This window comes from Doryrhamphus excisus, chromosome 20 (assembly GCF_030265055.1).
Source record: "Doryrhamphus excisus isolate RoL2022-K1 chromosome 20, RoL_Dexc_1.0, whole genome shotgun sequence".
NCBI classification, from domain to species: Eukaryota; Metazoa; Chordata; class Actinopteri; order Syngnathiformes; family Syngnathidae; genus Doryrhamphus; species Doryrhamphus excisus.
Window position 1 is genome coordinate 15481743 of NC_080485.1, and position 21981 is coordinate 15503723.

The following is a 21981-nucleotide window of genomic DNA, read 5'->3' on the forward strand; positions in this document are numbered from 1 at the left end:
GCGGAGAAGCCGAGTGGGAATGGCTGGTAATAGCGGGAAGCTCCGAGGCCGCGCCATTTTCCAAACACAGCTAATAAAGAAATGGTCTGTTCCAGGATCAACATCGAACATCATTAAGATGAAAAGCAATAACATAACAGCTGGTTTTACCATGACGCCAAAGTGATATCTCGTCTCATTTTTAACTTTCAAGTGGAAAAAGAAGCGAAGCCCTGCTGGTGTTAAGTCATTCCTTCCCAGAAATTCCCCAACACTTCCAGTAGCAACCGTTTATAGCGTTTGGACTAGTCTTCAAGGAACACTGAATATGGGGTTCTATGGTTGTATGGTAGAAACATGGAACCTACCAAAAGGAGGATCAGACTCTCGTCTTTCATCAGGAAAAACCTTATTGGTTCTTCAGTCATCAGCAGTAGAACATTAGGGATGTTTATGGGAAATATCATAGAAATATCATAGATACACTTTGACAGTTGTGTCTGTACTGTACAGACTGAACTTGGAATTGAAACCAAATGGAGAGCACAGAAGCGTTTTTTTGCAAATTGCATGTTGAGTACTAGAAATGTGTACACGTTGGCACGTCTGCGCTAAAGCTTGCCTCAAAAAATCTGTAAAAATTGGGCATGTCCGAAATTGTTATATTTTTTTTTTGCCAAAAAACAATATGGCGATATGGCCCAACTCCCAATTTCGATACCGATATCAACTGATACCGTTATCAGCCGATACTGATGTCAGCCGATACCAATATGAGCCGATACAGATATCAGCAATACCAATGTCATCCGTTACCGATATGAACCGATACTGATAACAACCTATAACGATACCAGCCGATACCGGTATCAGTCGATACCGATATGAGCCGATACCGATATCAGCAATACCAATATCAGCCAATACCGATATCAAAAGAATGGCGATATCAGCCGATACTGATATCCGTTGATACCGATATCAGCCGATACCGATATGTGTAACATGATATATCTCCTGTGATGGAATGAACACATACGTGTTGTCCAGTTATTTAAATATTGGTTGTCATTATCGGGAAAAAATCCAATACCGATATCATATTTTTATACTGATATTGGGACGAAAATTATCTGACATTCCTAGTCGAAATTCCTAGACAAAATAACTCTGTCTTCACTCAAAGACATTTCTCAACATTCCTCACATTGAAGTGTAAAAAAAAGTGAAGCGCTGTGCCTTATCTTCAGTGACAAGCAATGATGCATTTGGTGACCTTAGAAGGAGTCCTGTGGTGCGTTCAGGACTGCTGGGAAGTAGGAAGCAACATGATCACCTGGAGCGAGTGCATCCGTACTTTATCACCCAAGATAAACGGTATATACGATACTGTACCTTTTATCACCCAAGATAAACGGTATATACGATACTGTACGTTTTATCACCAAAGATAAACGGTATATACGATACTGTACGTTTTATCACCAAAGATAAACTGTATATACGATACTGTACGTTTTATCACCAAAGATAAACGGTACATACGATACTGTACGTTTTATCACCAAAGATAAAGGGTATATACGATACTGTACGTTTTATCACCAAAGATAAAGGGTATATACGATACTGTACGTTTTATCACCAAAGATAAAGGGTATATACGATACTATCCGTGGCACATTGACAACAGACAAGATACTTTATGTTGAAGTCATTCCTTAAGTGTCCATCATTAGCATTCAGTCACCTCCAAGCACCTGGACTCCCCAGAAGTATTTAGCCGCCTCATACGTCAGCGTTATGGACAGCCATGACACAATAATAGCTGGAGGAATAAGACAATTCCCCTCTGTCTCAATCTGGGGAATATTCCAGGGAATGGCAGTCTAATCAATTGTCCCTCCTCCCCCAGCCCCGAGTGCCAAATGGGTGTCAGAGCCTCGCAGTTATCAATATTCATCCAAGTGACAATGTGAGGCTTGACCTTTGGGGAAATGCTAAACACGGCCATTCAAGGTGAGGCGTACTTCTGCACAAATGGCAGCAAAGGGGGGCTGGAGAAGTCCTGAGAGAAGAACACACGTTAGGACAGACATGAGAACATCAGTTAGAAGGTCCTCAGAGAACATACTTTAGAAGGACCTGAGAGAACACACGTTAGAACAGACATGAGAACATCAGTTAGAAGGTCCTCAGAGAACATCAGTTAGAAGGACCTGAGAGAACAAAAGTTAGAAGGTCCTGGGAGAATAGACACTAGAAGGTCCTGAGAGAACAGCAAGTCGTAGCCTGCAGCACAGCCAGTCATGATGCATATTATTATTATTATTATTATTATTATTATTATTATTATTATTATTATTATTATTATTATTATTATTATTATTATTATTATTATTATTATTATTATTATTATTATTATTATTATTATTATTATTATTATTATTATTATTATTATTATTATTATTGTCATTAATATTATTATTGTTATTATCAGATTATCATTCTTATTATTATCATTATCATCATTATTATTATTGTCATTATTATCGTTGTTAATATTTTTATTATTATCATTATTATTATGATGATGATATTTATTATTATTTTATTGTTATTATCGGCATTATTATTATCATTATTATCATTATTATTTTCGTTATTATCGTTATTAATATTTTTTTATTATTATCATTATTATGATGATGATGATTATTATTGTCATTAATATTATTATCATTATTATAACTCTTATTATTATCATTATTATTATCGTTATTAATATTTTTATTATTATCATTATTATGATGATGATGGCTTAGCAGTTTTACTTCATCTTCATTTGATCTTACAGCATGTCACTTCTTTTTCCACTTGTAAAACAAAGAACCTCATTCAAGCTTTCATAAATAAGTCCTTGGATTTTACAATGATATTTATTCGAATTATTATTTAGTTTTACATATTATTTTTATTCATTTGTTGGATTTAAATTGTATTATTATGATTTATTCTCTTAATAAAGTTTATTTTCATATATTATTGCTGTTACTGTTTGCAAAAAAATTGTTATATTGTTTACAGACTCTTAATATAAAAAAATACATAAAACTGTGAATACATATACATAAAAAATACATGTAGATACAAATGTAGGAATAATAGTAGTATGTCTTTATTACATGGATTGCTATGATTAAGCTGAAGGTACAATAGAGTATAATAATATAATATGGGGGGTGTCCAAACTGTGGCCTGGGGGCCATCTTTGGGCCACAGCTTGTGTTTTTATTGGCCCAGTGTAGATTTTTTTTTTTTAAAAACAGCAAAAATTGTAAAAATAGAGCAAAAGGACACAATGTAATGTGTATATTTTAAAATCATAATCACATTCTATTCTTTTGTCTGAGGTTAATATTTGTTATTGACTATTTTCAGGCCTTCGATGCCTACGTAGCGTCTTAAGACGTCAGATAAAACGGTAGGAGGACACAGCCGTACTCCAAAAAGTTTGAGGCGGAATGGTGTGCATCTGAGGGGATGAAAAATAGATTGAAAGCGGAGGTGAACAATGTGAAAGTCCCCGACGGAATGCTAAGTGCCCCGGTTCCCAGCTTTCAAGCAATCCTTAAAAATAGAGTGCGACACATTATGTTTAGTGGAAGCATTAGTGGAGCACACTTGATGGCAGCTCTCCATTAACTCGCCTATTTTTTACCACTTCAATATAACCCGCAGGAAGATTCCCGGCCTCAACACGTACACCGCCGAGCAGCCGGACAAAGAACAGGAGGTCGTTCCCACGGTGACCTCCATCGCCGACACCAAGCCTGACGGGGACAAGATGTCCTCGGTGGATCGCGTGGACGTCCAGCTGGACTCCAAGAGCAAAGGTCTGCTTCTTCCCCTTCGCACGGCCGTCGGCACCCACGCTAGTACGAACGCTCCGAACAGGAAGTCAAAAGACTCACTTCGGTGACTTGTTATCAACGTGATTAATAAAAGCTGACGAGGAACAAAACGCCCGACTGTCTCCGAGCGCCGTTCTCCTGCACGTTTAATGACGCCTGGCGTTCTCTCGTCTTCTATTTATTACTGGCGTGCAGAAGGTAACCTTTAAATAAACACGCAAGCTGTTCATTCACTCTTAGGGGACGGCGACACCTCAAAAGCTGCTCGCAAGAAGACCAAAAAGATATTTCATAATTCCAGCTTAATAAAACGTAAATAATAAGAAAAGGCGCGACTTGGAAAAGTGTTCACATGTCTCGTTACGATAAAACTGCCGCTACGTTAGCAAGCTCGCAGACTGTCATTGTGTCTGAATCGGCGATGATTACATCCTGGAAAAGCTGAGAGCAGTGGTGTCCAAGCTGCAGCTCGAGGGACGTTACAATTACGCAAGAAAACTAAAAAGACAAGAAAAATGTAAAAATTGAAAAAAAGCGCAGTAATTTTACAAGAATAAAGATGAAATATTTTGAGAGGAAAATCATAATATTTAATATGACTAAAGGAAAGATGAAAAGTCAAACTATTAAGTGAAAATATGATAATATTTTGTGAAAAAAATTTAAAAATTGAACAAAAAAGTCGCAAAATTAGAAAAAAAAATATATATATATATATATATTTTAAAAACAGCAAACAAGTATAATGTAAAAAGAATGATGAAAGAATAAAGTCGGAATTTTGGGAAAATTAGGCTGTGAAAAAGTTCTAATAATAAACTCAAAATATTATGAAAAAAAACATATTTTATTTTTTATGTGTAAAATAGTTAGAATGCGTTGATTGAAATCCTAAAGGAAAGATGAAAGTGAAAATATGATAATATTAAGTGAAAAAAAATTGAAAAATTGATCAAAAAAGTCGTAAAATGAGAAAAAAAACAAAACTGGAATAAAAATGTAAAAACAGCAAACAAGTATAATGTAGAGGGAATGAACAAAGAATAAAGTCGGAATTTTTGGAAAATTAGGCTGTGAAAAAGTTCTAGATAGATAGAAAAAAACAAAGAATAAAGTAGAATTTTTTTTTATTAGATTGGGAAAAAAGTTATATTAAGTTGCAATTAGAGTCAAAATATTATCAGAATAAAGTCAAAATATTATGAGGGAAAAAAACATTCTTTTAAAAAACGTAAGGAGTATAAGTTCATATATTAATATGCTTTGTTGGCAATGGCAGAGCTGATATAGAATTTTTTTTCCCTTTTAAATATAATAATGCCTCAGCATATGTACATGCTTTGGCTTCATGAAATGGACTCTTGTCAAAGTTTGATTAAACAGGACAAAAAAAAAAAAGACAAAACATTTCTACAACACTAAAGACAAAATATTAAGAATGCGTTGATTGAATTCCAAATTGTTGGAAACTTTTGGAGGCTCCACTATCGTCACCGAGGTTGCTGCCGTTTCCTCCCTCTGCAAATATGCTGCAGTGTGTGTTTTATGTGTTTGCCACACGGGCGTTCACAGGTAAAGTGATGCAAAAAGGCGAGAACGTCGGCCTGAGTTATGTGGCCCAATAAAATAATTAGCGCGACAAAGGAGGTGAAAGCATTTTCATCAAGGGAGCATCCTCACGGCCGCACTTGATTTACTCCTCCTCGCCGCAGCTTAACAGTTGACCCATCCAAGATAAATGCGTTTGCCTGCACACACACACACACACACACACACACACACTCAAGCATCTTATGCAAATAGGAGCATAAACCTCCTCCTGTCTCTTTTCTCCCGTGTCCCCGGCCAGGCTACCTGCCATCGTCGCACACAGACATCAAGCTGTCCGATGAAGCGCCCCATGTGTTTTAATGCAGAGCGTCTTTCGGGCCACGCCGAAGCAATACATCTTCCCTGGCAGTTATGAAGGCACGGTCACAATGAATGCTCTCGAGTGTTTTTTGCTACCCATGCATGGATGGACCAGCTCACACTGTGCCGCCTAATCCCTCCGAGGAGACTGTACAGATTTATACTCGCCCCCCACTCTCCGCAAATGGGACTCCTTTTTGACTTGGAGATACTTGTATTTTTGCAAGGACCTTGATCTTTTTATGTAAATATTGTACATCAGCCCGTAATGGAAGAAGAAAAGCCGAAGAATGCAACTAACAGAGGTGGAGAAATATCTTTTTTTTGTGCGTGTTTTCTTCACAACGGCTTATCGGAAGACAGTGAGAGGCAGCGGATTCATTAAGCTCGGCACAATCAGGAAATCTCATCGCAAGATTGTCATCAAATGAAGGCTGGCAAAATCCAGGAGAGGGAAAGATGGTCGCCACTTCCGCATCTGTGCGCCCCCGTCAAGGCTCGGATTGCTCCACACGTCATAACAAAGATTAAAAGTGTCTCCGCGCTGGGATATGAGACATCTGTCTTGGCGCGGCAGAGCTGTTCAAATTAAACACGATAAACGACACGTTTGTGTTGCACAACTGGAACCTTTTACAGACAGTATTTTATCAAAATAACCTATTTCCTCAAATAGTGTTCAAGGGCATTGATATATATCCTAATCATGAAGTAAAACATGACTTTTATGGAGAAATGCAAAGCAAACCAAGCACACAACATTGTGGAGTGACCGCCTGTCAAAGTCTGCTGGTTCATTCAAATGAATTTCAAGTGAAACTGAAGTTTAAAACAGAATAAATAGAACTATGGAGCAATGCAGACAAAATAATGCGGTCTGTAAGTCTCCAAAATATAAACATGGACACACAACAATGTGGGGTGACCACCTTGTCAAAAGTCTACTGGACTATTTAAATTGATGTCAAAAGAAACCGGAGTTTAAAATGAAAAAAAGAAAAATCATGGAGAAATACAGATAAATGATAGTATCTAAGTCTCCAGATCATAAATATGAATGCACCAAACATTGTGGGGTGACCACCTGTCAAAGTCTACGGGTATATTCAAATGTATGTCAAGTGAAACTCATCTTTAAAACGGAGTAAATAGGAATATCTTCAGCAATGCAGAAATCAACGAGACACGAAAGTCACCAGATCATAAATATGGGTGTACACAACGTTGTGGAGTGACCACCTGCCTAATTCTAGTGGTATATATGCCAAGTGAAGCTGGAATAAATATGAATATCACAGAGAAATAATAAGACACGTAAGTGCAGAGAATCAACAAAACATAGCTAAAAGTAACACGAACATGGACGTACACAACATTGTGGAGCGACCAGTCGACAGTCTGTGTGAATGCGAAACTGATGTTTAACACAAAATTAATAAAGAAATGTGGAGAAATGCAGAGTAACAAGATATGTAACTCTCCGCAACATAAACATGAACGTACACAACATTGTGGAGCGACCAGTCGACAGTCTGTGTGAATGTGAAACTGATGTTTAACACAAAATTAATATAGAAATGTGGAGAAATGCAGAGTAACAAGATATGTAACTCCCTGCAACATAAAAACATTTATGCACACAACATTGTGGAGCAGCCACCTTACAGTCTACGAAAATGTCAATCGACAGAAATTTAATCAACATTTTGTCAAATGAAATAATTTAAAATAAAAAAATATATATAGATATAAATGATGGGAAGTGCTGAAAAACTACAAGAACTGATGCAGACTGGGCGGAAATCATAACGAACATGCACACAACATTGTGGAGCAGCCACCTCACAGTCTACTAAAATGTCAATCCACAGAAATTTAATCAACATTTTGTCAAATGAAATAATTAAAAATAAAAAAATATTTTTATATATGATGGGAAGTGCTGAAAAACTACAAGAACTGATGCAGACTTGGCGGAAATCATAACGAACATGCACACAACATTGTGGAGCAGCCACCTCACAGTCTACTAAAATGTAAATCCACAGAAATTTAATCAACATTTTGTCAAATGAAATAATTAAAAATAAAAAAAAATATTTTTATATACGATGGGAAGTGCTGAAAAACTTCAAGAACTGATGCAGACTGGACGGAAATCATAACAAACATGCACACAACACTGTGGGGTGACCACCTGACAGTCTACTGGAGGGCTACTGTAATTGCTGTAAAAGTCACAAGTGGATTTCTGGAATTAGGGTTAGGGTTATTATTATTCTGGAATAATATTTACCAGTATTCCTGTATATGAGAATTCACGTCAATGAAATGCGTCCTTTAATACCATGCAGGAAACTAGACCACATGATCGAGTAAGACTCCACACTTGGTCATTATTTGAGGAAATATGCTAATTCCCAGGCAGCACGGCGGTCTAGTGGTTAGCGCGCAGACCTCACAGCTAGGAGACTAGGGTTCAATTCCACCCTCGGCCATCTCTGTGTGGAGTTTGCATGTTCTCCCCGTGCATGCGTGGGTTTTCTCCGGGTACTCCGGTTTTCCTCCCACATTCCAAAAACATGCTAGGTTAATTGGTGATTCCAAATTGTCCATAGGTATGAATGTGAGTGTGAATGGTTGTTTGTCTATATGTGCCCTGTGATTGGCTGGCGACCAGTCCAGGGTGTACCCCGCCTCATGCCCGAAGAGAGCTGGGATAGGCTCCAGCACCCCCCGCGACCCTCGTGAGGAAAAGCGGTAGAAAATGAATGAATGAATGAATGCTAATTCCCTGCAAGTGCAACAGATTCTTGCTATAATGTAGCAAACAGTGCTTGATTAATGCTTTTATTACAATTATTTTGTTGCTGTTTATTCGTATTTACAACATAATTTCAACACCCGGGGGCCAAAAACCCCCACTGATGCTATTTATTATTGCATTTGTTGCTGCTGTAAAGCATCCATAGCAACATAATCCCACAAACACCATTTATTCCATTGCTCCCAGCACGGAATCACGGCCTTGTTTCCTCAGTTTACATTGATGCAAAAGGAACCTGCCGTCTATTCAAGGTCAGCCCTCGAGGAGTCGGCGGAGAAAAGTGTGCAGATTTGTCCGTCTACGTCGCCGCGAGGGATGCAGAAGCTGAGAAGACTTATCTGCTGTCAACTCGGTGCAGCCTACGCTCTGAGCCGCGGTCAGCTACTGTTTCTTTGGGATGAATACTAGAATTCTATGGAACTTTTTTTTTCTTTTCTTTTAAGTGTTGTCAGCGTCATGCGTCAGTAAGACAAATGGACGGGAGATTTGGTTCCCTCTCGTCCTGCGGTTGAGCCCCGGGAACAAACAAACTTGAGGTCGCCATCATTGGAACCTAAAGCGGTTTATGTTGTTTTCATTGAGTGTGAATACACTTTGCTGTGATATATTTCTTGTTATATTTGTTCTTCCACCCTTTGGACATTTTCTATCGTCAACAGATGGAAAGAATGTACAGTCAATTGGAGTTCCTTTTCATTCTTGGCGACTTCAGTTTTGTGATGATTATTCAGTGAGTTGTTGGTGTTGTTTTCATTCAAAGATGTAACCATGGTTACAGAATAAAGCCAACACGTTAAACGCTGTTCGCGGTCATCATTCTGCTCTGCTTGACCCTCAGGCGGAAACACTGACTTCACCCCCGCTGACTCTCAGGAAAGATGCTTGGCTTTTCATTTTAGTGCCTATATCCTTTTCCTTTATAGTCCTATGCTAGTATTTGCTTTAATTTGATTGTTTTAATAGCCGCAAATTAGCTATGCGTCCTTTAGCAAGCTGAAGATTGCCTCTTGGCTGTTTCTTTTAACTCTACGACCGAATGGTGGAAGTTGAGGAGCTGCTGTGAGGAATTCAGGAAGGAGTTTAGACAGGCTCTCGGTGGCAGAATCTGCCAGACGATCATAGCAGCGATCAGGGAAACAGACAGGCGGGGAGGTGCTGGGTGTCATCCAGACAGACCAAAGATGATAAGGAGACTTGGTGGAGGAACAATGAGGTCCAAGAAGACTGCAAAGATACGGGAAGTAGGGTGAAGATTGCGGTGGCAAAGCCTACACGAGAGGCCTTTGATGGGCTGCACTAGAGACGAGACTTAAGGAGGCAGAAAAGGACCTGGACAGATTGGCCAGGCAGAGAGGATGTTCAGTAGGGTCGGGTGATGGGAATGTGCAGGGTGGAAAGAATCCTCGGAAGAACTAATGACTATAGAAACCAGAGAGAGAAGAGGGTGGACGTTGTGACTGCCAGCAATGAGGAAGTTCCAGTGAAGTGAAGATAGAGCATCTCAAAAGTGGATGAATGATGGTAAAGTAGCTAGACCTGATGACCTACCTGTGGAGGTATGGAACTAGGGGTATCACAAGATGATTAACCAATAAATACACTATGCAAGAACATCTGGGATGACAAGTATGTTGGACATGACATGTATGAGAGGTTGGACTCCATCAAGATTCCGCCCAGAGACCCTTCTTATTTGCTATGATGATGGACAGATTGATGGGTGAGGTCAGACAGAAGACTCCATGGACAATGATGAGCTGCAGAGAGAGCAGGTGGTAGAAAACCACCTGAGCTGACGAGGAGAGAAATGCAGGTAAGCGGATGCAAGATGAAACAGATGCGTGTTGACCAAAGGGTATTTAGGTGGAACCCTGAGGATGCGAGGAATAGAGGTGAAGTTGGAGGAGTTGAACCATTCCGGACACTGTGTAGTTTTAGGAATTTGCAGTAAAACCCAAGTCAAAGATCATCTATATGACAGGAACCACGGCTTTTTTTCAGATTGCGAAAAACAGGGTTCGAATCTCTGCTTGGGAATCTCTGTGTGGAGTTTGCATGTTCTCCTGTGTGTGGGTGGGTTTTCTCCAGGTACTCCGGTTTCCTCCCACATTCCAAAAAACATTCCTGTTGGGTTAATTGGCAACTCCAAATTGTTGGTTGTTGTCTATATGTTCCCTGTGATTGGCTGGCCACCGGTCCAGGGTGTACTCCACTCTGGGATAGGCTCCAGCATAACCTCCGCATCCCTAGTGAGGATAAGCGGCATAGAAAACGGATGGATCAGTCAAAGATCCTCTCCATGTGATAGAATCCTGGTGGTTTTAGGGATTTGCAACAGTGAAAGAGCTTCGGTTCGACAGGATGCTGTGTTCAAGGACTGGAGAGCTCTACGGTTTTTAGATAATAGTTGCTAAAGTAATGATCCTCTGTATGTTAATTTTTAAGGAACTACTGTAAAATGTCAGACAAGACAAGAGCTCCATTTTCAGGAATCTGCTGCAAAAACCTTGGAGGTCAATCTGACGTCATTGAAGTCCTGATTCGGCCTGCAAGCTGTCAGTTAAGTCAGTCTTCTTGGATCATGATGGTTTGAACTCCCAGGTTTTTTTTCACTCTTTAGTCATCAAACTTGTGTGAAGTCCAAACGGTATTTGCTTTTGTCACTGAGGTCCGCTGGCATTTTGAGGATAATTAGCACACATGCCAACCACAAAGCATCGTGATTCCGTCGTGTTACTTCTGTGTCTGGCCCGCTCTTGCGACAAATTAACGATCCTTTCCCAAAGAAAGAAATCAGGAAAGATTGTTGCGTGCAGCTGCATCTCGAATGAATAATGCCTCCTTGCATGCAGCGACCTACAGCCATCGCCACAATGCCGAATTGATGAGCGCCTTTTCCTTTTATCGAGTGCTACATTACTTCAGAGGAGCATCCATTAGCGATTGTTGTCAGCATTCAATTAGATTGGACTCTGCCTGCACATCCCAGGGCAGTTAGAAGGAGAGAGAAGGACCTCTGTGTTCATTCAGAGAGACGAGAGCCACAAAAAGGCTCCCACGGTGCGGATGGCAGTTAGGAGTGATGAAGATTGGTGTGGGGTGTTGTTGTGGACTGCTGTGCCAAATGCACAACAACAAACAAAGCCTGCAGGGACACGGCGGCGGGAACTTAATTCTTGCTCCTCTTTGCTATATTTAAATGTATTATCATTCAAAACACTCCTTGAGGAAGAGCTGCCAAAACACGAGTGGCGTGGTTGGAGGTAAAAGTAGGTAAAACGTCACACATTTGAGGACATTTTGGGTGTTCATTAAAAGTGAAAGACAGATGAAAAAACAGTTGAGCTGAAAATGACTCATAGGGTGGACTTCAAAAGTATTTTGTAATAGTTTTTATTCTTATTATTTATTTATTTAATTTGTAATAGTTTTATTTTTAATTTTTTTCTTCTTTGATCCAAAGCTGTTGATTTGTGGACGCTCAAAATCCCGAGCTTAACCAAATGCGTCACAGCAAGCCACGTGATATAGGTTTCTTCTCCAATTGGTCAGCAGCGAGCGGGAAAGTACAACCAGGAAAAGGTACTTCCGGGAGTGAATGAAACGATGTTTATAAAATAAACAGTCACTCGTTGAACGTCAATAATGATAGAAAGGAAATGGACGACAACATCAGAAGAGGATTATGCTCGACCGTGAATAGAGATATGCTAACAAGCGTGCTAACTCCAAGAGGTATGTCATTCCATTCATCTTCAGTTTCTACCTGAAGTTACGTCAATATGAAGTACTTTACCTCCGGTTTCTCTGAAGTTGTATCAATTAGAAGGCCAAGTGTTTTGGGGTTGTTTTAGGTTCCAAATATAAAGATTCTTATCTGCAGCATGAACAATTTACAGTGGGATAGTGCAGATATCCTCAAAGTTTTAGAATAATTACACTAAAGGCAGTGACGTGCAAAAATATATAATATACAATATACCATACACCTGTCTATTGAGCTTATTATACATGTATCTTCTATCATTTTTAACGTTTTCTTAAATAAAAATCACAATATAATCGGCATAAAAATGGAAGGCGCTTGCAGTACTCTCCTCATCCTGAAGGTGTGGGGGCGTGCATGAGCAAGTCGTCCTTTTTGACAACACGGGCTGGATCAGAGCTAAAATAAACTAAATATACATAAATGAGACCAAGAAGTGTTTGAAAACGTATATCAAAAGTTTTTCCACTTAATGAGCAACTTATGTAAACAAACTGCAAAGGAGCCATGAACCTCGCCGCAAGTCAGTGACAAATTGTCAAATACTTCTGAACAATTAGTTGCTAAGTCTTGCCCTTGCTTGTGCAAAGGCTTGATGGCGGCCATGTTTATAAATCAATCTTGATCTGTGTTGTCAATCACTAGTCATTCCACTGTCTGGTGTATTTGCCTGAAAAGTAATATCACTGTGTGGGCGCATGTGTTGACAATTTTTAAACCTTTTGTGTGCAGTCTTTGCCACTGTGACATAATGCAGCAAAAAAATCAAACAAAAAAAAAAACCCACTGTGTCATACAAAAATACATTTATTCTGAACAGTTTCAAAATGTACTCACAGTAAGAAATAGGACTCAACACCATCATTGATATAGCGTGAATGAAACAAAAACAATTTTATCTAGATCATGCACAGTGTTTGCAAATTGCACAATGTTAGGACTATAGAACGGGGTGTGTCATTGTTTATTTAATGTGTCCAATAAAGCGTCTATCAAATCACTATGACAGAACAATTGCTCACCCCAATAATGTACACTTAAGTTTGGTATTATTCTATTCTTTGTACAATGAATTAGGGCATGCCAGTGTAGAAAAATGAATAAAAACAAAGAGTACATGGAAACGTTGTTCAGAACTTTACAATGATTTGAGAGATTTACATTGATTCTTATTCTATTTACAAGATCCTGTTCATTTGTTGCTAAATGGACACGATTTAAGAGGCTGCTCTCATGAGGATTTAGTGGGATTTTGTACAAAAGTGATTGGAGCTGTAATTAGTTGTAAATGTTCAGAAAAAATGCCTTATTTTGCAGAAATACAAGACCCAAGTGTACGTCGCTCGACCTCAGTTCAGCTAACATCAAATGCTTCGCTTAAAGCATCAAACATTTCTTTGCTTTTTCTTTAGCTTTCTGTGGCTGGCTTGTTATCAGCAAAAACATACATGTGATATGTAGTATTGTGGTCGCTAGGTGGCAGTAATGATACAAAACATTGAGACATTACCTTATGTTACATTAGCTCACGGCTTGTCTAATAGTGGGGTGATGGGTGGGGGTGTGAAAGGCAAGCAGGACTTTCAGTGTTAGTGCAGACGTGCCAACATGTATGAATTTTTGTACTCAACCTGCAATTTAACTCTTAAAAATGGTCATATCCTCCATTTTGTTGCATTTCACTGGTTTCAGGTTGGAGTTCAGTCTGATATCACTTTGTCAATAGCATTTCAAATGGGGGGGGGGGGGGGGGGCATTTCTATTCCCCAGTGGGGGCATGACAGAAAATAATTGAGAAACACTGCATTACCACAACACTGCATGTCCGACACGATCGAGAGATGAAAAAATCTTCCCCCATTCCGTGTGGAAGTGGTAGGTTTTGGGCTTTTTAAGTTTAGAAGCAATAAGTCAATAAATTTGAGGCTGACTGCAGCCGTCTCGGGTCTCTCTGCAGCATCAGATTTGCAATGTGAAACAATGAATGTAAACAATGAATAGCACAAGGTGACCATAGGGATGTTATGTCATGTTTACAGGGCTCTCATAATGTTAATAAATGTATTTGTAAAGTCATAAAGAGGTAAAATATTCAGTTTATTAACAATGAATCCTATATCGTGGAAATTCATTGAACACGGTCAAACGAGGGATGACGTTACATTGGTTCATTTCTTGGTACACGGTGTGACCGTCAAGAAGTTAAAAAGTGACATATGGAAGGTGCTTCTGCCACGCCAAATCCTGTCGCATTCTAGTCTTCATCAACTCACATTTACATTCAATTTTATGTCCTCGTATTGTCAGTGATGAACTTATTTTGGTGCTTGTATGACAGTTAAGACTTTTACACCATGAAGATTTCAAGCCCATTTATTGGACATTTGGCGGATGGACACATCAACATCGCATCCTCAATCTATAGGGTTTTTCCAAACATTGATTCCATTCAGGGATAAGGAATCCTACTTTGCAGAAATTCATTCACTCGTGAAAAACAAAGGATTGCAGTACTTTCCAGCACTACAGTACTTTACAGTACTGAAAATGACTCAATACACAATAATGTCTATTGTGTAAAGTGTATATACAGTGTGTATATATGTATGTGTGTATATATATATATATATATATATAATTTGTTGTTGTTTGTTTTTAAAAAAGACTGATAATATAGCAATATGCACAGGGACACAATGATTGGACAGACTGCAATATTGGGAATCTGCACCAGACAACTTTATGAACAAGTTCATGGTCAGATCATCAGACAGCAAGAAGTGACAATGGTGTTGGTTCACAGTGCACGACTGATATACACAGGAACAGAACACATGGCTGACAATGTTTCCTACGGCCAACTATTAATGGAACATAAGAAGATCCATGTGTGGGCCTTGACCATTTATGTTACTTTACCCAGCAACGTGTCATCTACGTATATGTAGCAACTGCTATCGGTATATAGAAATTCACCATATCAACTACCAAGCTTACATTTTTGTACAATGTCCTACTAAAGTCCTCATGTTGCCCCGGAACAGTTCCTTCACAGTCTAGCTTGGTAGATGAATCCTTATCAAGTAGTGTCAAGTAGATACCTACTCTAGGCTTTAGACTTGAAAACATGATTTACAGTATAGCGACCATCAGCATGAAATAATAATAGTAATAGTAATCATAATAAAGCCAACAATTGCAGCACAGTGGAAACACGACAATCTGTACTTACTGGGTTACAGTGTGCATGTCTTAGACGTTAGTACAGTTTGGGTATTCCCTTGTGACAATTCTCTCCATGTTCCTTCCCATTGTTCCTAGAAACGAGAAAATGAAGCATAGTCATCACAAGTTCATCCAATATGCGCGGCTTCTCCACACATTTAGCAAACAAATAGAAGTCCCGAGGGGGTGTGGCCTGTTGCCAAGTCAGAGACACAGAGCTGATGAGTGTAACGAGCGCAGCCGTTGGAAATATGCAGATACAGGCTCTTCCAAAGGTGAAGCTTGACCATCTTCCAGGTGCTGAAGCACCGTTAGATTCCTGAGTCTAATTTAACGTTGGCCTGTGTAACGAGGTAGTTAGCATGTTGGCCACACAGTCAGGAGATCGGGAAGACCTTGGTTCGAATCTCCACTTGGGCATCTCTGCGTGGAGTTTGCATGTTCTCCCTGTGCGTGCGTAGGTTTTCTCCTGGTACTCCGGTTTCCTCCCACATTCCAAAAACATGCATGCAACATGTGTCCATAGGTATGAATGTGAGTGGGAATGGTTGTTTGTCTATATGTGGGTATCCAGGGTGTACCCTGCCTCTCACCTGAAGACAGCTGGGATAGGCTCCAGCATTCTCGCATCCGAAGTGCGGATAAGCGGCATAGAAAAAGAATGGATGGATGCTTGGATGTGTAACAATGTGAATGTTTTAAGTGCTGAAGCCAAAGATAATGTGTTTTTGAGTTCATGTGAGATTGGTGATATTTTCCAGCACAAAATGCTCGTTTTTTGGGGGATTACATTTTAGGTCATATTGACAAAGTAATTAGTTGGGAAGGCCTCATCAATACCTTTTTAATTTGATATCTGACTCAGTGCTGCAAATTGATGCTGCGAATCAGCTGACCCCCTTAAGTTTCAGCAAGCATTTAATTTTATCTTTTCAAGAGACTAGACTATAGAAAGTAAACTTGCATGTACTGTCCTCCCTCACTATATTGCTGTTCAAACATCGCACCTTCACTCTATTGCTGATTTTGAAAAACAAAGGAAATTAAAGGATATGCACATTTAAGTAAATTAAGCATTTTAAAGCATAAAAATGGCAAAATAAACACAAAAAGAAATATAAGGCTGAATTGAGCTGAGTGTTAGCAGTGTGGAGAATGCGAGTGACTGCCGTGAGTTGTGGCGGACAGCAGCTCCTGTGAATGTTCACTACATACGTGTTGTCTGCTTCTTCATAAAGCCATTGGAATGCATTGTGAGTCTCATTGTGAGTCTCTCACCACAACAGTATTCTAGTATTCTACAGTTAGTCACCAGGTGCCAGTAACGTTGCATTGATGAAACAGAAAGTGGCTGCAGGAAGTGTGCTGTCAAAGCTAACATGTATATGTTTTGTCTAATAAGTCTTATTTTCTATTATCATGTCTGCTATATTGGGTAATTGAAGTATAAAGTGTGACTATAGAAGTGGTATTTCATGCCAAGAAGGCGTCTATAATTTTAATGTAAAAAAAATTAAATTTATGAGTTAGGAATCCTATTTTGCAAAAATTCACTTATCGCGGTTGGGTCTACGACCAATTAACTGTGATAAACGAGGGACTACAGTACTTTAAAAATGCTTTTGTACCGCTTGCGTAACAGTATTGATTGATTTCCACTGAAAATGACTCCGCACACATTATAGTCTAGAGAACTGTAAACCCAAGTGAGTACACAGCACTCGTGTACGCCTCAAGACACAAAAATCTATACTGGGGTACAAGCTGTACACGCACCATAGAAAGTATATCCAAGTTTCTTTTCTGTTGTATTGTCCCTTGAGTAGATATAGTACATAAATGCTTCCTGAAATGTGAGCGTACTCGCTTTTGTCAGATACTTGCGGTATTGGAGAGAAGTGTGAATGTTGATGCAGAGAACAGAAGACAACCCTGACTGTCTTCTCTCGCTTAATAAAGTCTGCCAACTGGTAGTCATTATGCAGTAGCAGCCCATCCATCCGTGTGAGCAATCACGCAGGTCACTGACAAGTGATTGCTACTCGCAGAGATTCAATTAAGAAATCAAAATTGTATCTGTCCAATCCAGTTTCCAATGTTCAAATCTTCATTTTTAACCTTTAGGAATTCTGGCCCAGTCTCCCCCCACCATCTCTTCGCCCTCATACCGACGGCAGCAATGAGAGAAGGTTAATGGATTCTTCGTCTTGAGTGGTGCCGTTTTAGAGTGGGAAAATTTAATTTCACTCATTCCCCAAGTTAATCAAAGCATTTAATTAGATGAAAAATAAAGCAATAGCACATTATGGGAGGCATATTGGGTTGATTATGCTCTTAATTTTCTTTTTTGGTTTTCAAAACAGTGATGGAATGAATACTGCATTTCCCATGAGCACTTTCACCTTGACCTTCTCTGAGCCTTATTGATTTAGTATTTCAGTCATCTTAAACGTAAAGGAGGCTGCAATGAGATAATGTATTTTAGCTGTACATACATAATCACTGCTATTACCAAAACATAAAAAATAACAGTGGCACAGAAGTACAAAGCATGGCTCCAAGGACTATCCAACAAAAGTCGGTATCTTCAATGATGGTAAAGGTCTGGTCATCCAGCATCATCATGTCCATGATAAAATCACAAATCCCTATAGCGCTCAGTTCATCTCTGGCAAACCGTTGTGTGTTGTAGCAAAGCTGGCGTTTCATGTGGCTGACAAGGTTTCATGTGTTGAAGTTCGCCATGTTTATTTTTTCCCCTCATTGGAGCTTTTGGTGCAACCAACCTGCCAGATGCCATCCTCTGAAGAAATCCCACTCCGAACGCCGTGTTTGTTTACCACGGAGTTTGCACCTACCCACCCACAACATAGCACGCATTACCTCACCTCAATGGAGCATTTTTTAAAATGATCAGCTATCGAAGCGATTTTTAGTGTTATCAGATTTATTGTTATTTCATGAGATGGGAAGGGAACTTTTTCTCTCTGAATGTTCTGAACTCCAATTTCATGAGATTTCAAACTAGCAAGGAAGCAGTGCCCTCTGTTTTGCCTCAAGTGTTCCATTATGTGATTAATCAACAATGAATTTCTCGCAATCGTTGGAATCCATATTTTTAATGGATCAACTATGAATCCTCATGTAATCTAAGGAGTACTGTACCGGTGACAGCAGATGATCGATCTAAACGATTTTGTGCGAGCCTGATTGAAAACACTTCCATCTCTGAAGAAGCCTACAAGTGGGACTTTGATGAAATCCTCAAACCTGCCGGCTGCTAAATGACTTTCTCCCAGCCAACCTGAAATCAAAGATCTCGCTCGGCTCACGTAAACAACCCTCGCTTGTTTCACACCAGCGATCACTTGGAAAGAAAGAAGCGACTGGTAAATGTGGAAGAAGAGAAACAAAGTCTGCAGCCTTCATGTCAGCGTTGGATTTAAATGAGTTAAATTAATACCGCTCACACCTGAGCATTATCTTTTTAAAGGCAGACCTTTTTTTAAACATCTTGTGATGGTGTTGGTGTACCTAATGTTGTGGACAGTGAGTGAGTGTGTGTTAAATAAATGACGTCCATAAGCTCGAGTTTAGCCTCATGCTGTGACAGCCACACTTTAAATCCCGTATTAAAGTGTCACAAATGCTCATGTGCCGTATTTCATTGTGTCATGTTTGTGTCAAAAGCTGCCGTTTATCAAAGTGATGGCATTAAATTGAAAAAAAAAAAAGCAAAGCACCTCTTTTCCTGGCCTCCAGCTCTTTTTCCATGAATTCCTTCTCAGAGGGAAACTCACTGAGCTTGACCTTGGACATGTTGTCGTTCTGACTGACTGTGCTGATCACTTCGGGCTCCTTTTCCTGACTGTCCTCGGTCTCCACGTGGATCCATGGGATTTTCCTTATGGCAAGGAGAGAGGATTTGACAACCAAAGAAGAATAAATGAAAATTGATCATTTTTTTTATTGACACTTAGGTGAGCTTACCTTTTAAACTTGTAAATGAAGAATGCAGCTAAGCCGACAAAGACCACTGAGAGAAGCACCAACATTGCTGACCCACTGTGGAGGATGTTGGAATCCACCAGTGGTGCTGTCACGTCGGGAAAGCAAGCATGCAGAAAGTCAAATTAGTGATGGGGGTCCCGGCAGGGAAAAGTCAAAGGAAAAACAACAAAAATCAGAAATGTCCTTGAGCCATGATAAGTAAAACAAATTCGAATTAATTCAAATAAAAATATTTTTGTTTGGTTTGTAACCAATGTTTTAATTGCACAAAAAAGGCACATTCATTTTCTACCGCTTATCCTCACGAGGGTCCTATCCCAGCCGTCTTAAGGCGAGGAGAGGCGGGGTAAACCCTGGACTGGTGGCCAGCCAATCACAGGGCACATATAGACAAACAACCATTCACACTCACATTCATACCTATGGACAATTTGGAGTCACAAATTAACCTAGCAAGTTTTTGGAATGTGGGAGGAAACCGGAGTACCCGGAGAAAAGTGAAAATATTTAGAGAAAAAAGTAAATTTTTGGGGTAATTTTCCAAGAAAAATAATGTCCATACAGTAGAAACAAGAAGCCTAATTTGAAAAACCAACCAAACAATGAATTATCGGAATAATGTAATATTTAATGTCATGTTTAAAGAATGTTTAAATATTATTTTACATTTTATTAAACAGCAAACGTGGGGAAAAGGGAAATGAGCGAAGTTGCTAATAACAGAAGGCACCTATACAGTATGTATACCCGCTGCATTACAAAAAATCAGCGGTCATGGCATCCTTTCATTTTTCACCTTTCACCTTTCTGGAAAAAAGTTAGGACACCCCTGCTTTAAGCTAACACTCCAAATGTTCAAATGCACAAGACAGCAGAGCATTTGGGGGAAGAAAATATATAAAATATATGAAAGCCTTCTCTCCCAAGCTACCAAAGTTGCTTTAATCGTGTTACGCTCACACGCTAACCTTAAATACCGCATCGGCGTTTAATTCAAAGTAGCAACCGAAATGTCTCTCTCCTCATGTTTACTCTGTGTTTCGGTTTTTAGGTAGCAAACTGCTTGGCTCTGAATACATTTGCCCCCCTTGCTGCTTTCGTAAATGACAGTGGAACTAGCAAACGCTGTCAAGTCTGTGGAAAAATAATAAAAACTTAGCTGCTATCGCTCTGAGGGAATGTGACAGTTACAAAGCTTATTTGAAGATCAACTGTCCCGCGCCTCCCGGAGAACTAAACGCATCATTCAGAAAGTCCACGGGGCTCTCCCTGGGGTCCGCCATGTCCACATCCAATTTGCTGCATCATGGCTTTTTAAATGCTGAGATGCAATATTCAAAGTTTGTCCTCTCTCGCTCTCTTGTCCTTCAGAAAGGGGACTATGTACGAAGCCTGTGTGACCTTTCGGGGATCATCTTAAAAGGCAACACAGACCTTTGTGCGGCGACACAAATGAAGACAGATCCTTCGTGGGATGAAAAGGGTAAAGCCGTGTAAAGGCCCGTGACACATGCATTTTTTTTTTTAGCGATAGACGCTATAAGACCGGATGACCCTGATGATTTCCTCTGTGCATACCTAACGCCTTTTGTCAATTGATCGATAAACTTAGTATCAGAAGAGGGTCATTTGTGTCACTGTCAAAGAAGTCCAGTGCAAACAAACCTACCCAGTGTTTGCTGAGTGATGTACACCGTGATGCGAGTGTTAGCCTTCAGCTCAAACTGGACCAGATCTTGGTTCAGGATGTTGACAAATACATCTGATATCTGTTAAGAAATGAACAATAGGTGTGTTTTCAGTATACAAGGAAGACGTGGACATGAGAGCTGCGTTTACAACGCAGGAACCTTTTCAAGTTCGATTTTCACCAAATTTGGTTTTGATTCGGTTTTCACCAAATGTTCCTCCAGAGGCCAGAGAGTATAGACATAGGTAGACTCCGCATCGAGTGGGTTTTTTGTCCACTGCTGCGATACGTCAGTGTCGCCACCATATTGCTCCAAAAGCATGCGCTCGAATATAAGTATAGATCATGTATGATAACTGTAGCTACCTACCGTCTGCAGTTCATTCTGCTCCTCTGGTGTGAGCACATTAGGCAGAATGAAAAGCTCCGCCGTGGTTGGAAGTCCGGGATACAAAGAAACCAGCAGCTGATTGGCAGGAACACCAGAAACCTAAGGACAAAAAAAAAACAAAAAACGATAGAAATGAGAAGTGAGAAATTAGTTTTTTTTTACCACCACTTTTCCACAGGATGATACCTACTGGGCTTGACATGACCCTACTCACTAATGAAGCTTTAAAGCCAGGTACTACAAAGTATTCTTTCAAATACGGAGTGT

At 39.7% G+C, this 21981-nt stretch overlaps 2 protein-coding genes across 5 annotated transcripts in view; one reads left to right on the top strand and one right to left on the bottom strand.

The window, feature by feature from the left end:
• LOC131107854 (VPS10 domain-containing receptor SorCS1-like) overlaps positions 1-9429 on the top strand; it is a 103101-nt gene extending 93672 nt beyond the window's left edge. For 3 of the 4 annotated variants that reach the window (XM_058058268.1, XM_058058269.1, XM_058058266.1), the window contains one exon: positions 3721-9429. In XM_058058268.1, the coding sequence (XP_057914251.1) occupies positions 3721-3961 (241 nt within the window). In that variant the 3' untranslated portion in view covers positions 3962-9429. The remainder of the gene's footprint in view (positions 1-3720) is intronic. The other variant, XM_058058267.1, reaches the window with a different exon arrangement.
• Positions 9430-14229: 4800 nt separating this feature from the next.
• sorcs3b (sortilin related VPS10 domain containing receptor 3b) overlaps positions 14230-21981 on the bottom strand; it is a 59336-nt gene continuing 51584 nt past the window's right edge. Inside the window, exons 23-27 of the mRNA XM_058058274.1 lie at positions 21694-21813; positions 21303-21402; positions 19613-19718; positions 19366-19526; positions 14230-15714 (exon numbers count right to left, since the gene is read on the bottom strand). Coding sequence (XP_057914257.1) covers positions 15650-15714; positions 19366-19526; positions 19613-19718; positions 21303-21402; positions 21694-21813 — 552 coding nt within the window. The 3' untranslated portion in view covers positions 14230-15649. The remainder of the gene's footprint in view (positions 15715-19365; positions 19527-19612; positions 19719-21302; positions 21403-21693; positions 21814-21981) is intronic.